The following is a 15980-nucleotide window of genomic DNA, read 5'->3' as shown; positions in this document are numbered from 1 at the left end:
ACGTTTTCCAGGCCACATCTAACTTGGTACACAGGTTATTGCACTCCAAAAGTGAGATTGTTTTTCTTATTTTACATCACAAACTCCTGCAGGAAGAAACTATGAACTTTCTGTTTCTGCACAACCTCATGTTATCAAAGAGAAACTAATAACTCCCACATTCAAAACTGTCATGCTGCCAGCATGTATGCATCCATGCTCTGACAAGGTCTCAGCGCTTCACTCCTGTCTTACTGGAGTATTATGCTTACTTAGCAACAAGTACGTTTTCATAGCTGCATAAAATGTCTCCAAGACTTCACATTTTTTGCATCGCAAAGGTCATTAACCGTACATAAATCGTACAATAGAGGGGTTCTGCCGACCAGCACACTGCTGCTGGGAAGCAGATTTTGCTTGCGAGTCTACAAACAGGGTGCAGGGCTGATTCACAGTTGCTGGAAGGGCTGCAAAGTTTTTGGCAGTTCTACAAAACATTTGGCCTGTAATTTGTCTTACTGATCACTGCCACAATTATGTCCAGGTCCCAAAGAGAGGAAGCCCATACAGTCCAGCAAGGAGACTGCTGTAGGGAGAAAAGGCTTCACCAGAGGTGCCCCCACTTCTCACTCTGCCTGCCTTCCCTTACAGTCAGATGCTTTTTTTTTAACCTCAGTCTTCCAGGAAAAGCATGAAAGACAAAATGACATTCTCACACTTCACATCTGATTTGAAAGCTGACTTTCTTAAAGGGTAAACTTTAGAATACACAAAGGGTTTTGAAAGCTTTATGTATTAGTAACACTGTTACAGCAAAACAGTGCTTGGCTGGAGAGTGCACACATTTTAAACCAAATGTAATGTGTCAGAGACTGTCAGTTTGATGTCCAGAGTACATTCAAATATGGCTAGAGATCAGTTTCATTTAATTTGCTCAAATATCCAGTGATTTACTATAGTCTTATTGATGAAGTGTCAGTCAAAACAAAAACATTAAGGTTTTGGAGGTTTTTCTTAGTATAAAAATGCTCGGAACGATACCACTTCCAAAACAGCACATACTACCAAACTGAAGAGAAGGCTTGATGGTCAGAACTGGCACTTTTGACCAAAGGCTTTCACAAGCAGTTCACAATGTACTCACAAACTCATTTGCACACAGTTTAGAAGCTGGGTTGACTGAGTTTTTCACTCAGAGGGTGGCTGGGCATTGGAACAGGCTCCCCAGAGAGTGGTCACAGCACCAAGCTTCTCAGGCACATGGTGATTCTTGGGGTGACCTGTGCAGGGCCTGGAGCTGGACTCAGCTATCCTGATGGGTCCCTTCCAACTCAGCATATTCTATGATTCTATGACAACAGATGCAATCACTCATGAAAAGACAGCTAGATAACACTTTGAAAAGGCTGCTGAATCAGGAGCCTAAATTCTTCATGTCACTTCCACATAGCTGAAAAATTCCCAGTAGGTCTCGATTTGGAGAAATATGTAAAGTTCAATATTAGACACAGAAGGAATTCAGTTGATGGTGACGTAACTAGCTAAGAGCACAGATGAATCAGTATGTATGCAACTAAATGATACACATACTCTCAACAGTTTCAGCAAAAGAGAACACCACTCGAAGAACTACCCATTAAAATCAATACAGGAACATCAGCTTTGGATCTGTCTGCAAGACAACTTACCTCTGCTGTCTGTCCTCCAGTCATTAACACACAGCACTCACTACAAACTTACAAACAAACTTTGTTTGTTTAAGGTATATTGATTTTGCTTACTCACACATCTACTTATCAACAAAACCACGACAGAAAAGTTTTTGGGGTTTTTGCACTATTCTGGGCTGTGATGAACATAGGTCAGTTGCTCCTCATCTATTTTTGTTACCATACTACTGTGCTAGAGTGAACACCCTGCAAAAAAGAATCATGACCCCACATTTCTGCTAAATGGTATATCCAAAAAGGTACCATTATCCCCTACCCAAGGCATCTTGCAACTAATGGGCAAAGCAGACATAAGAATTAGCATGGACTGGTAAGAAAAGAGCACGTAAAGAGATTATAGGAACTTGTCTGGGTCGTAGTGTCTGGGCTGCTACTGCACCACAGAATTGTTCAAACTAAGTTTAGCTGAACTTGTATTTTAAAAATTTCCACCCAGCCCTATAAAAATGCATAAGCAAAGTTACCTCCCAAATATGACTACTAAACTAATATTATTTTTAAAGTTATATATAGATAGATACATATATATGTAAAGTATTGCCTAAGGGTCATCAGAAAGAAGCCCAAGGTTTTGCTTTTTAGGTGAAAAGCCCTGTCACTTGCTTCTGATTCAACGGATTACACTTCTAAAAAATAGGCATGAGGTGTTAATAAAATTCTTCTTTCCTCTTTTTTGCTTTCAGAGGCTTGGCATAGCTCCGAGAACTTGCTAGCATGAAGAGTAAAGGAGTATAATAAAACTTAACAAAGCTTATCTCAGCCCACTGACATCAGTACATACTATTATCCCTATACATCATAACCAAACTTGATTATTGTACTGCTAGTGGTCTAACCCACCCATCACTAAAGAAATAAGCTCTAAGGTAATAATACAGTAGCAGCTTTCATTGAATTATAGAGAAAAATCCTGTAGTTCCCTCAAACTGGGAAATACCAAACATTCTTAAAGCTATACAGGACACTCAGAAACAACTAGAAGTTTGGGAACCACGGACTAGATCATATGGCTGTCCCTCTAAATCCATCAACTCCTTGAAGAGAAAACACCACATTATGCAAAGCATCAGGAACTCCAAGTATCTCTAGCAAAATTTCCACTATTGCCTCTCCCCTTGATATTTTGAGTTAGGGACACCAAGCAAAGCTGAGCTGATAGGCTGCTGCTCAACTATCACTACAGCCTTTCACACTGGTAAGCATTTTCCTAATATTTCTTTTGGCTTCCCCAGTCTGCCTTTTTGACTTGTGCTTGGACTGGAATTTTTTCAAGACAGAAACCACCATTTCAAGTTAAATTTAAAAAAAATACCAAACACTAGTAGGTATTTTTTGTGATTAGGAGTCCCTGAAAATCCCAACAGTCAGTACCAACTAAAAAATTTTTAGCAGTGTTTCCATTGCTTGGGAGAGTCCAGTTTTCAGGGATAGATCATGCCCCTACAACACCCCACTGAGTCTGCTAAAACCAGAGCATTTTGCCAGAAGTTCAAACCTACATATTACACTTACTCCTTCAAACACTTCTGTAGTATAACTAACTGGAAACTCGCTCCTTTCTGACTGAAAATAGCCGCTCCAACAGGCACGAGTGTAATCAGTTCCCTGCTGCTTGCTGAGAAGCACAGCGGGGACATGCTCTGGATGACAGCGGCTGGGCAAATGCCAGAGCTTCAGACACTGGGGATGCTCCTGAGTCCTGCTGCCACCAGGATCTTACTGGTCCGCCAGAGTGACAAAAAAGGGCAAGGAGTTGGACTGCTGGGAATAAGGGCAAGATGGATATAAGGGAAGTAATAACAAGAAAAACAAAGGAAAAGTTATGACAGCAGGGACTCGAGGACAAGGTGATAGTGGTGGATTAAGGAGAAAAGTGGGCCATGAGGTCAAATGTTCAAGAGGTGCCAAGGCACTATGGGGTCACAAGGAAGGAAAAGGCAGTGAAACTCAGAGGAAAAGGAAAGAAAAGATTCCTCAATAACTCTAAAAAGAACCACGTAAGAGAGAAAACATAGTGCACACAGCATGAATGACTTCTAAGTCTTTTCTTTTCCGACACATTCTCAGACATCATTTTCTAAGACCATGGATCAATCTCACCTTGAAATAAAGGGAAGTTGACAGATGCCAGAAAGACTTATGCAATGAGTAAATATGGTCCCAGCAACAAAACTGTACTTGGAATAGATCTCTGTAGAGATCTGTAGCAGGACATTTCATTCACATAGCCTGCTAGCATTGCCAACATCAGAATCTCATGCCGTATTGTAAAAGTTGACCTATAATTTCTTGACCATCTTAAAGCCAGAACAGATAAGGAAAGACAGAGAATTGGCAGCATAAAGACAGAACAGATGATAAAAGAGGAAACTGAAGGGAAACAGGGAAGGACACTACTGTCTTGCTGGCTTTTATTCTGTGAAACAAAGCAAAGCAATTCCAACCATTTCCTCATCACCTATGCAGAGGATGCATCAGTCTTCCCTTCATGTTTCCACCACTATTACATCTACTGCATTGCTACCACATCACTCTCTAAATATACTTATAAATATTAACATTGTCAAAGCCATCTATCTTTTAATGACATTTAAAAGGCCAGTGTACTGAAGAATGGAGAGTTCTAAATGCATGAGAAATCCTGGTCCCCCATAATAAGAGGCTTGTAACTTATTTATACTCTCAAGTACTGAAAGATACTAAGCTGGAAACACTAAGTATTAGGTTTCCCTACTCTTCATTTAAGATACAGAGATACAAAGGGGGCTTGCTGTTCAAACAATGCAGACATGAAATTTATTTGGTAACATCTAGCCATTATTCATGCTTTTTGTTCCTGCCTGTGATGAAATTGCCCAGCAGGACACCAGAAACAAGCAAAATGATTCTATTGTCTGGAACAATCAAATCAGCTCAAGTTAGCCGATATAAGGCAGAAATGGCTACCTGCAAGCCTCTGATGGAATCAAACTTCCCTTTTTTAAATTCTAAAAGCTATGGTCTGATGTTACTTCTATTCCTCAACAATTCGAGCCCTACAGAGTTCAGTGGGGAAAAAAACTCTTAGAACTGTGCAGCTTTTCTCTAGCACTGCTTCCAATAAAATAAACGTTAAAACTCCTGTTACATTTAATGGGAATGTGCCAATATCTCTAGGTTTTTTAGCTGTGCTATTCAGAAATATGTGAAGTCTTGGCTTCTGTAACTTCTGTTAAATTACAGCAGTGATAATTTAAGATTTTTTAACTCTTGGAGGAATGCAAGTGAGAAGACACTCAGAAATCAACTTTACTAGCAATTCAAGCTACTGACTATGAATAATGCTCAGAGTAGATAAGAATTTGGCAGATGTTCTTGCACCATACTCACATGCATTTTCTTTACTAAAATATAGTGCAAAGTACGTAACTGCCATGGAAGTTACCCAATCTCTAGAATGGCTTATTAGCTTTACAGTGGCAGTTTCATACTAATGTTTCTGAATATACTTTTTAAACTGTCTAGTGACTGCCTGCCAAACAGGAAAGTACTCACAAACACATGGTTAAAACTTTTTGTCAGCCTTCTGCAGTGACCACTTTCCCCTGAAATGGTTGAAACCCCTGTAGCTTCTACAATTTGCATGACTCAAAAGGGCATGCAAAATATCCCCACTCTTCAGGCCTTGCTCTGGCCAGCTTGGCAAAAAAGTTTGTTTGATCCCCCTCAGCCCAAACTGGCAGTTTTCCAAGCTGTCTTGAACTTCTCATCTCACTCCATATCCAGATAGCTCCAGCCCTACCTTTCCACGTGGATGGAGGAAAAGTCTCTTCTCAGTCCTCTCTGACCACAAATATCCCATTACTTGCATACTCTATTGTTCTCAAACCCTCTCTTACCATGAACTGCAGATGTCTTTCTCTTACAGTCTAACAGTTGGGGTGAGGATAAGGAGATTAAGATAGTATTGGGTAAAGCAGAACTGAACTCAACCAGCCAATTCCAAGCCAAAAAAGCTCCTGCCTCTAATGTTTTACAAATTGTATTCACAGTCTCCCTTCAAAACCTGAAAACCCCCAAAAAGTTCATTTAAATAAAAGTTATTTACAGAGTGAAAACGAATCACATTTAGTTGCCAAGTTCCACAATTCCAACTTAAATCAAATCCTCATTTTGGCAATATTTAAAGAATTCTGGACATGGAGGACAGAAATTTAGCTTGATGCTAGAGAGCAGAAACCAGACTTACATATGCAAGATTTACAGAAGAAAAATAAATCAGTAAGAGCAAAATACAAGTAAAGGATATTGTTAAATGCTATTTATTCTTGGTTTTCCTTTGGAGCACAGGCCCCTACTGAGGAAAGAATTTAAACTGGCCTGTATGAAACCCAGTGAACCCAATGAGATCAGTGGTTTACTCAGAACCATGAAGTTCTGCATAGTGTCTATGGAACCACCTGAGCTGGAATAATGACATGCACTATCATAAAACTGGTACAAGAAGGACCTACAGGAATTGTTTCACTCCACTTGGGCATTTCTTAAAAGTCTAGATTTGAATTAGCACCTACGACCTGGACTCTGCTACTGGTAGCTTTTTTCTAACAAATACTTTCTACAGAGTTCAGTGGAGTTATTTTCACTATGTGGAACTTTGTATCAGCATTTGGTATGAGCAACAATAGGATGAGACTCTGATCAACTCCTGACCTACAGCTATGACAATTCAGTGTTAAGTGAAATGCATGATCCACTACACACTTTTCATTCCCTGAGCAATTTTTTTTCACATCTGGAATGAGACTTCAAAAGCTATACACTCAGCAAAGCAGACAAAAAAAACAAATCCCAAAGAGGGTCAGTGATCACCATACAGCCTTCAACTAGCCAATTTGCCTATGGCAGCCCATCCCTGTCTCCTACACGTGTAGCTTTCTGCTGTTGCCAAAAGGGCAGCTGGAGTACGCGGTGCAGCAGCAACTATTCATTACCCTCCTCCAGGTTTCTCCCCGTGCCTCATCTCTTCCTTTTCCCACTTTGCCCTTTCTCTCTCCCTGCAGTAACAACTGCAGAGGCAGCATTTCCCCCCTCTACTGCTTCTCAGCAGACTGGGAAGCACTGCAGGTAAGCAGGGGCTGTTAGAACATTTCTAGCAGGGAGTAGGAGTAGATTTATGCAGCTGTAGAAAGGGATTGATACAAGACAGTGGGTGAGCTGTGTGTGACTGTACCACATCCCCAGCAGAGAGGGAAAAGAGAAGGCACAGGAGGGAGACAGAACGTGGCAGAAGGCAAGGAAGACCCCTATCTGTACAAAGTTCTCTCCAAAATCTCCCAGCTCCTCTTGACAATCACTAACCTTCAGAATGAGAGCCCGTGTGAAACCTTGCTGAGCCCCCTTAGCTCTCTCAGCCTTGCCCCACAAACCTGACAGACCTTGCTTCACGACCACCGTGTCATGCAGAAACCTCTCAAACAGGACCCCAGCAATTTCCCTTTCATTTCAACAAATATGATTCCAATAACACAGCTTTTCAGCAGCCCATGAACCGCAGTTTAGATGAGATGTAAAGATTTTGCAAGTAAAATCCTGGGCGTTTCAATGCCACCAGCCCAGAAAAATTCAGTCAAAGGATGAAAATAAAAATGAAAATATGCTACAGTGACTTTCTACCAGCCCAATGCCAGCCCTCAGCAGTGCTGCACAAGCAGAGGTGAACGCACAGGGTGACCTGCACTACAATGATGACAATTCCATTCTCTCTCTGCCAGCTACAACAGATCACCTGCTGACTGAAAGGAGTTCCCATTCCAACAACAGAAATGGCATTAAAAGAAGGGGGGGAAAAGTGCCTAAGTAGTCTTTCCCTTTCATTCAGATTAGAGGCACTGGAAGCAGACAGTTCTACTTCTCACATCCATGGAGAGCTCACAGAACCTGTGAGACTCTGAGGACTCTGGAGAGCTTTAATTCCTCCCCTGCTACAGCCTTTGGGGTGACATTCAGAGCTTGGATAACCTAAGTGCTTAATTGTATAGACTGCAACTTAAGGACCTAGCCTTTCCAATATGAAAATTCATTCAACAGTACATTATAAACACGACACAAAAATACTTCATTCAACAGTTCAGCTAGTATGTAAAAGAGTGTACTTCTTCCCCATGAGTTATTTTCCATAACTCATCACCAACTTGCTACTTAGATATTATATTAATTCATAATAAACTTGCTTTATGCAATGGTGCCACAGTTGCACAACTAACTGCACACTGGCAAAATGGAAATATGAAAGGATGCTTTCAAAAAAGTATAATGTTTTAAATTTAGATCTGAAGAAGCTGCACGGAAAGAAGAAAAATAGTATGGAAGATATTTTAGCAAAGAAAAGCTCGTTGAAATCTATGGGGGTTTTTTTTCCTGACAGCATTAGGGATTTTTTTAAGACAGCAGAAAATTAAATTTCTTTTATTAACCTAAATATATAGCTGTAAAATATTTTCAGTAGAAATAGCGGCTTTTCTTGTTAAGTGTTGCGATGTCCTCACTGATTTAGTGAGTTCTGCTACTCAGCCAGCAAAAGGATTTCTTAGGACAACTCAATAGGTTTTCTCATGTACAGCCAGGCTAATGGCTAAGACCCTTAGATGGAGTCTTTGGCATAGGTCCAATCATGCTGATTTCATCTGTCGTCAACTCGGGAAAGTGGACTTGAACTCAGAACCCATACCACCAATCATCCCCACACATAAACATTGATCATGGTAATTCGCAGGAGTGGAACCACACGGCTAAATATCAATGGAATTTTCCTTCCTGATCTCAATTCCACTGATTAAAATGTAGCTGCATTGCCAACTCAAGTGAATCATTTACATATGCCACATGTAAGAAAGCTAGATAAAAACATACTTTATTATTACCTGAAGTACCTAACTCAAAAAAATATAGCCAGAGCTGTCAAGTTGTTAGTTTTTCAATCAGAACTTGGAAGTTGTTTGTTGTTCTGTATCTTCTGTTTTTCAAAGCCTAAGTTCACCAGCATCCTCTTGAATACTCGGTGCCATTCTGTATGACATTTTCTGTGCTTACAGAAAAGCCTGAAATGTCATAAATCCAAACCTCTCTTTAAAACTGCAGTGTAGCCACGACTACAAAAATTTGCTAAACTGACACTTTTACTGTGCTATGTCTGTATTGATGCACCACTGGAAAAGCAGCCATCTTTTTAATTGTCACCACACCTATTTTAGAAACCCAAACAAGTATTTTCTATTGATCTTACCAAAACCCCACAAAACTATGTATTTTGTTTAAAAGCTTTCCTCTAGTAAACTCTGAATCACTGTTTCACACCACAACTTTGAATAATTTTTTAAATATATTTATATTTATATATATATATATATTCAGGGAGTATACATATCATAAGGTTAAATGCAACTACTGAGCACTGTAGATAAAAGGAACCAGGATTTTGCATATCTATCTGACCTGTGTTAATACAATAGACGTTATCATGATTTCAAGCTTTGTACTTGTTTATCATTAGTGTTTCCACTGTAACCATGGCATCAGTATACAGCACAGGCCTAAGAGTGAGAAAAATATCCAGTATTCTCCTAAAAAACTCATCTGAGAAAAAAATACAAGGATTTGCACAATGGCAAAAGTCAGTCAAATTAGGTGAGCTGGCTATAACGAGAAACAGTTTCTTCTTAGGGGAAAAAACCCCAAAACATAATTTTTTTGTGAATCCTTTTTGCATTTTGGACTTCTGACAAGAACCTAGAGACATAACATTGACCCTAAAGCAGATATTATAAAACAAATTCTGAAATTTCCTTAAAAAAATACATGTAGTACTATATGAGATCAAAAGCATTAAAGCTACCAAGATGTTGACAAGACCTGTTCTCAGCACATGAGCTTTTTCTCAACCCTATTTTAATAGTGACAGTCCAGTCCTGCAATAACTGTTGCATCATTCTGAAGGTAAGGAGGGGCAGCAGTGCAATTACTCCAATCACACTCAGCAAGTACGTGGTACCCAGTTCCAAGTTTCAGGACTGCTTAAAGGGAAACCTTCAGAATAGCATAAAAAGACTTGATGGTCTTCAAGCGTGTTTCAAGTGTGTAGGCTGCATTTATTTGATATTTCAGGCAGTAAGGACGAATGGGTTGCTGTGATTGCTGCTTTTAATTTGCTTGTTACAGAGTTCAGAGATGTACTACAAAAATACCTGCCTTAAATGACAAGAGCAAAATTAAGGAACTAGTCCTCTTATTAAACAGAAAAAAACTGATTGTATCATATCAGCAGACCTTAGTTTAATGTTGGTTTAGGCCATGTGCATTTTCCTTGTAGTGTGAAACTCATTCACTTTGCAGACAACACCTTTTTCAGGTTTTAATATAGACTCCAGACACTGATGAAGATACCAATAAATCTCCAGACACTGATGAAGATACCAATAAATCTATTTACTCCAGTGTGGACTCTATAGAGATGCCATGGCCACAGGTCTTCTTTTAACTCAATGAAAAGAAGACCAAAAACCAGTGTGATTTTGTAAGAGTCAGTTCTCTGAAGGTCCCTATCTACTAATCCAATAAACACACTCGGTATTCCAATTATGTTGATACACTCAGTAAATAGGAAGATTTTGGAGAGGGTAAAGCACAGTCCTATAAATACTTACCACCCCCCTGTTCTAACTGTGATACAGGGGGGAGGTGTATGCTGCCTGTCATATGTAGCACATGAACACAATCCTAATGATAGGCATTTACAGTACAAAACAAGGTAAGTGATGCTTCAGAAGCTGCATTATATTGAGCTGACCAGTTATGATCCACTGCCATGTCCTCGATTCTGTCACATCAACAGACAACAAGCGTAGTCACTCCCTCGTCTCCTCCCACCCGCTGAATGCTGGACAGCAATGAATCCTGATGCAATAAAAGCCAGCATTTATCTGATTCAGCTATGTAGTTCCTCACAGATCCTGTTTACAGTGGGCCTCAACCTGTTAAATTCCACTGTTTATCTCGGAAATGTGTTCAGACATTTGAGTTCACCTTAAATATCAGAGCCAGGGAGTACCCCAGTCCCACCAAAATTCAAACTTGGCATCTGGAATCTGCAAGGTCCTCCCAGATTTGGTGACAAACTCACAACATGTACCATGCACAAAAAAGAACATACAAAATTATTTTTCTTGCACTAAAAATCTGTGCAGATCTCCCCATATCACTGGTCTCAAAGATGAAACCTCACTTGATTTCAGGAGAGTTCCAACTTGATTATCATTCAATCCAGGTAAAAGACATCTGCAATACTGCTGCATTTGTCTTTTCCTGATATGGCTATTTTTCCTCTGTCTATCACCCACTTTTTCCATTTGAGCTTACTAATGTGTAGCTTTTATAGAGCATCAGAATAATCTAGACCTAATTACCACAATGCAACACATAGGCAGCAAAAATGAAAAATATTTTAAACTTGTAAACATAAAAGTTTTAACAGCAAAGTTCATCAGCTCCTAATCAGTATAAATAGAATCTAATTCTTTCATGCCCTTTCATCATTCTGCCATCTCTACATCACTGCATTAAGCAAAGAAGCCCCAAGAATACATAAAACTCAGACCTATTAACCTTAGCTATTTTTTCATTGGTCCTCGATTCTTTCTCTGTTTGCCAAAAATTACTGGCTAGTATCCTTGACCATGAAAAATAAATACATTAAAAGATGAGCATATGTAATTTCAGATGGCTGGTCAAGCAGGGCACACTGAAAATGAGATGATAGCTACTATTGTTTTATTATACATCTCATTTAAAGGATATCCACTGTTTAACTGTTTAACTGCAGAAATGTGAAATGTGCATATTCACGTTTCCCGTTTCTTCATTGTTTGATTGGTTTCTCCCTGTTAAATCACACTACCTGAGGATGTCAGAGCAAGGATTTTCCAGCTTTTTTGTACTCCCACTGAGGCACGTTAGCCTCTGGGTCTTAAAGACGCTGTAAAAGCTGTTAAGATACCTTGTGTGCACAGACAACAGAATTTCTCTAGTGGGGCCCAAATTCCACTAGGACCCTTTCATCATTCTTGAGCATTTGAAGAAGCATTGCGTTAGATCTACGCATAGAGGTGTCGATCATCTGGAGGGAGGAAGGAGGAGCATCAGTGCTGATGCAGTGAGCTCTCAAGTGACAGGAAGACCCTGAAGTGTCTCGTATCAGAGGTCAGGTCTGGATTTTTAAGGCTCATCATTGCCAGGCTAGCCAAGAGTATTCACCCTGAAATGATGAAACTCATCTAAGCGCTGGATCTGGGTTTTGCGGTAATGTTTTGTACGGATGCATTTGGTTCCGATTTTTCAGACTCGGTAAGACAACTAGATTTGTATTTATGTCACATAATTTCAGAAACTTGCATGGTAACTACATACATCTTACTTAGATTCACGTATTTTTCTTTCCTGCCTCGCCTGTAGACCACATGCATTAGTTATATAGTAACCATGACTATCTCAGTATAACAAAGTGTGGAAATAATGAAAAGCCTTCAGAGGCACTACATGCCATTGGCAACCCAGCTCTGCAAGACAGATGTTGCATCCAGAGCCATGCCATTGAAAATCATACGTACATGTATGTATCTACAGCGTGAACACTTACCCAGTCCTCGAAGTGACGGCTCCCGTTCTGCAGCAAGTCCTCAAACTGTATAGTGCAGTTAGCTACAAAATCGTCGTACCCGATGGGGGCATCATGGAAAACAGCCATCTCTATCTTCCTGCCATTACAAACGTCGGTGACAAATTCATCGTTCCAAGCAGGACTGTTGGTCTTTTGCTTGGTCGAGGTCTGCCCGATCCTGGAGTCGTCCACATTGAGGGCGATGTAAGGGTCCAGCAAGAAGGTCTGTGGCCTGGGACCCACCGCATGCCTCAGAGACCACGCTGTGGGTTTCAGATTCACCGCCTCGCAGATCTTGATTTTCAGCAAGCCATTGAAAACCACCATGGCTGGATAGCTGCACTTTTCCCGGGATCAAGCACTCGCTCAACGCACTCGCACCGAGAGGGAGGGAGGGAGGTCTCGCCAATAAATAGGAGGGCAGGTCTGGGAGTGGGGGAGCAGGGTACGGTGCGGGTCTCTTCGCCTGCCTGCTTCTGTTACCTTTGATTATTTAGCCTTTGCTCTTGCGACACCCAGTGAATAAATTTATTTTCTTGCCCGTGTTTCTAACGGAAAACAAGGGAGGGGGGCCGCCGGGGAGGGGGAGGCGGCCGCGGCTGCAGGAACCCCCGAATGCAGTCAAAACCCGAGCATAATCAATCCGGGGGGTAAGCAAGAGCCTTCTCCCTTCACCCTGACCATAATCCTGGATCAGTCCTCGCAGAGGAAGCAGAGCCGCGATCCCGGGCTCCCGCACACGCCAGTCCTGCCCGTGCGCGGCACAACAATACACACACACGCATACACACGCATACACACGCACACACACGGATCAGAAACACCGGCCGACCCACCAACCCTGCCTACTGCACAGCCTCCGCTCAGCAAACATCCACCCGGGGACCTTCCATCCGCGCCGCCGCCCGCAGCCGCCCGTCCTGCGCCGCCGTCGCCTCCTGCTCCGCCGCCGCCAAGGCCGAGGACCCAGCGGAGCGACCCCCGCGCATGGGGGGCGCCGGCAGCGGAGCGGCCCGCGCGGGTCTCGGCGGGCTCCGGCTGGGCGGCCGCCGCCCTGGCGATGGGCAGAGCCGCCGCCGCCGCCTCCCTCCCGCCTCCCGCCGGCCGCCCCCCGCCCGCCTCCCGCCCGCCGCCTCCCCTCGGCCGCCGCCGGCCGCCTCCCTCCGCGCAGCCCCCGCCCGCTGCCGGTGCCGCTCCGCCGCTCGCTCCAGCGCAGGAAATGCGCAAAAGACGTCAGTGTGTGTGTGTGTGGGGCGAGTGTGCGGCGGCGGCGGCAGCCCCGGCCGTGCGTGTGTGTTTCTCTGTGTGTGTGTGTGTTTGAGCGTAGAAAGTTTTGCCTGTTGGGGGAGCAGCGCGGCCGCCACCAGCCGGGAACTGCGGCGGGGGTCGCGCTCCCCGGGCTGGGCTTGCCGCTCCTCCACACCCGCCGGGCGGCTTTCCGCCGGGGACACTGCCCGCCCCGGCCCCACGCCTCCTCCTCCTCCTCCTCACAGGATAAAGTGGTGAAGCAAACGTAGATAAAGCACCCCCGGACACCTTCCTCCCCGACCGCCTTTATTAACGTGCTTGACCACCGAGGTCCTGCCCGGACCGGGACCACCACTCACACCGCGCCGGGCGCTTCTGGCGCCGCGGTGCCGGCAGACGCCCCTTCCCGCAGGGCTTCCCGCCCCTCGCCCTTCTCTCTGTGATCCCCGGGACGCCTCTGCACGCGCCTGACGGGCAGCGAACTCCGCCGCCCCCGCCCTGCCCCGCCGCCTGACAGCGCCGAGCCCCGGCCCCGTCTCCGCCACCCCCGCCCGCCGCGGCAGCGGCACAGACAGCGCTACGTCAGCGGGGGCCGGGCCGGGCCGGAGGAAGAGTTTCCCCGCGGTGTGCGAGCGCCGGGAAGTGCCGAGCGCCGCCAGGGGAAGCAGCCTCCCGGGGCCCGCCCCACCCGGCCCGGCCCGGCCCGGCCCGGCCCGGCCCGCGGCCGCCCTTCCCCCGGCCGAGAGGCGCTGCCCGAGTTGGGACAGAAGCCGCCTGTTGGCCGCCCGACGCCCCGCGGCGGTGGGGCACTGCCAGCCCCTTTGTCTGCCGCGGTCACCTGGCCCGTACCTGCCCCATCTCAACCCGCGGCGCCTCCCCGCTGCTCCGAGCTGGCGCTGAGCGGGACACCGCAGGCGGGCGGTCGCCACTGCCCTGCAAGCGTACTGAAAAGGGGAAAAAAAAACCCAAAAACCTTCTGAAAGGGTAAAAAGGTGTGCGTACTCTGTTCTCGAACGTTATCCACACGTCATGAAAGATTTCAGTCATTTTTCATCACCGTGGTACCAAATACCCTATGAAACACCCGTGAAACTACATGAAGCCTGACTTTTTCCTCCTCAGAACAAACGTACTCAGGATCCGAATGGTTTCCCATGGTGAAAATTATTACTACCTTAATTATTTTTAGCTACCGATTTTGCCTTTTTGTGTGTGTGCTTATGTGAGAAAGTCACCAGGAAATGGATGGACTTCGGCCTTTGATGGGATTTGAGTTCACTGTAATATCACAAGAGAAAAAGAAGCAGTCTGGCACCCAGGAGGGCGGCTGCTGTGCTTCGAAGAATCAGCCAGTAGAAAGAAGCTCGATTGTCTGGATCCAGTTGAATAAGGACATAAAAGATGAGCACCCAGTCCTTGATCTGGACCTGATATTCCCGACTGGAGAGGAAAGAACAGATAATTATGGATTTCTGCAGATAATGGCTCAGGAGGCAGGTGTTATATTTGGAGCTAATGAAACAGCTCCAGTATCTGTGCTTCCAGAGCAGTTTCCAGATAGGAGATACGGTACTAATGAAGCCAATGGGTCACGAGAGCATTCATGTTAATGGAAGACAGACTTTCTGGTGCCTGTTGCCACTTAGTCTACTAGTCAAAATAGAAGTACAGTAAAATCTCCATGTTCATTATCATCTTGACAATCTCCAAGCAGAATCGTTTGATACAAAGCTGTGGTATGGAGCCAATTATGGGAAATGTCTTCCTTCACAATTCAGCCTTTCCTGGGCTCCCAGCAGCCGTGAAACATCTATCATGTTACTTTTGAAAAGGACCATACTCGCAGGCCTCACCAGAAATGCAAGAAGAACCTGCTCCTTTCCTCCCAGCCCCATTCACTACCTGATGCATATAGTACTATATATTAAGCTATATGGTCTTACATTTAGGGTGTCAGACAGAATGCTGTAATTAAATCTTTCGTCTGGATGTCTTTGTGTTCTTTCTCAATAAGGACAATGTAAACAGTATGCTCCATTTCCTTAGATACTTATTGGAAAACATGAAAGCCGAACTGATACACTGTTTAATTTTTTTTCTGTTTATTTTTAGAGAACTGCAACTGTATGTATTCTGTATGCCCAAGGTAAGTAAACAGAGTCTCCATGGTGAGTTTAATGACCTAGCATCTCTCTGAGATTATATGCATATTACGAAAGTCTGAATAAATACAGACAATATTAACACAGCATACAAAATAATATAAATAGACCTTATATTTGGCTAATTACATCTACAATCTACTACATACCTAGCTAGCCCCTGATCCCTCA

The 15980-nt window shown here is 43.8% G+C and overlaps 1 protein-coding gene across 1 annotated transcript in view; it reads right to left on the bottom strand.

Moving 5' to 3' along the window:
* The window catches only part of PRKCE (protein kinase C epsilon), a 285664-nt gene extending 272222 nt beyond the window's left edge, over positions 1 to 13442 (bottom strand). Inside the window, exon 1 of the mRNA XM_069009762.1 lies at positions 12379 to 13442. Within this exon, the coding sequence (XP_068865863.1) occupies positions 12379 to 12726 (348 nt within the window). The 5' untranslated portion in view covers positions 12727 to 13442. The remainder of the gene's footprint in view (positions 1 to 12378) is intronic.
* Positions 13443 to 15980: the final 2538 nt, after the last annotated feature.

The sequence above is a fragment of the Aphelocoma coerulescens genome, chromosome 3 (assembly GCF_041296385.1).
Source record: "Aphelocoma coerulescens isolate FSJ_1873_10779 chromosome 3, UR_Acoe_1.0, whole genome shotgun sequence".
Classification (NCBI taxonomy): Eukaryota; Metazoa; Chordata; class Aves; order Passeriformes; family Corvidae; genus Aphelocoma; species Aphelocoma coerulescens.
This window is presented reverse-complemented; position numbering and strand designations above follow the sequence as displayed.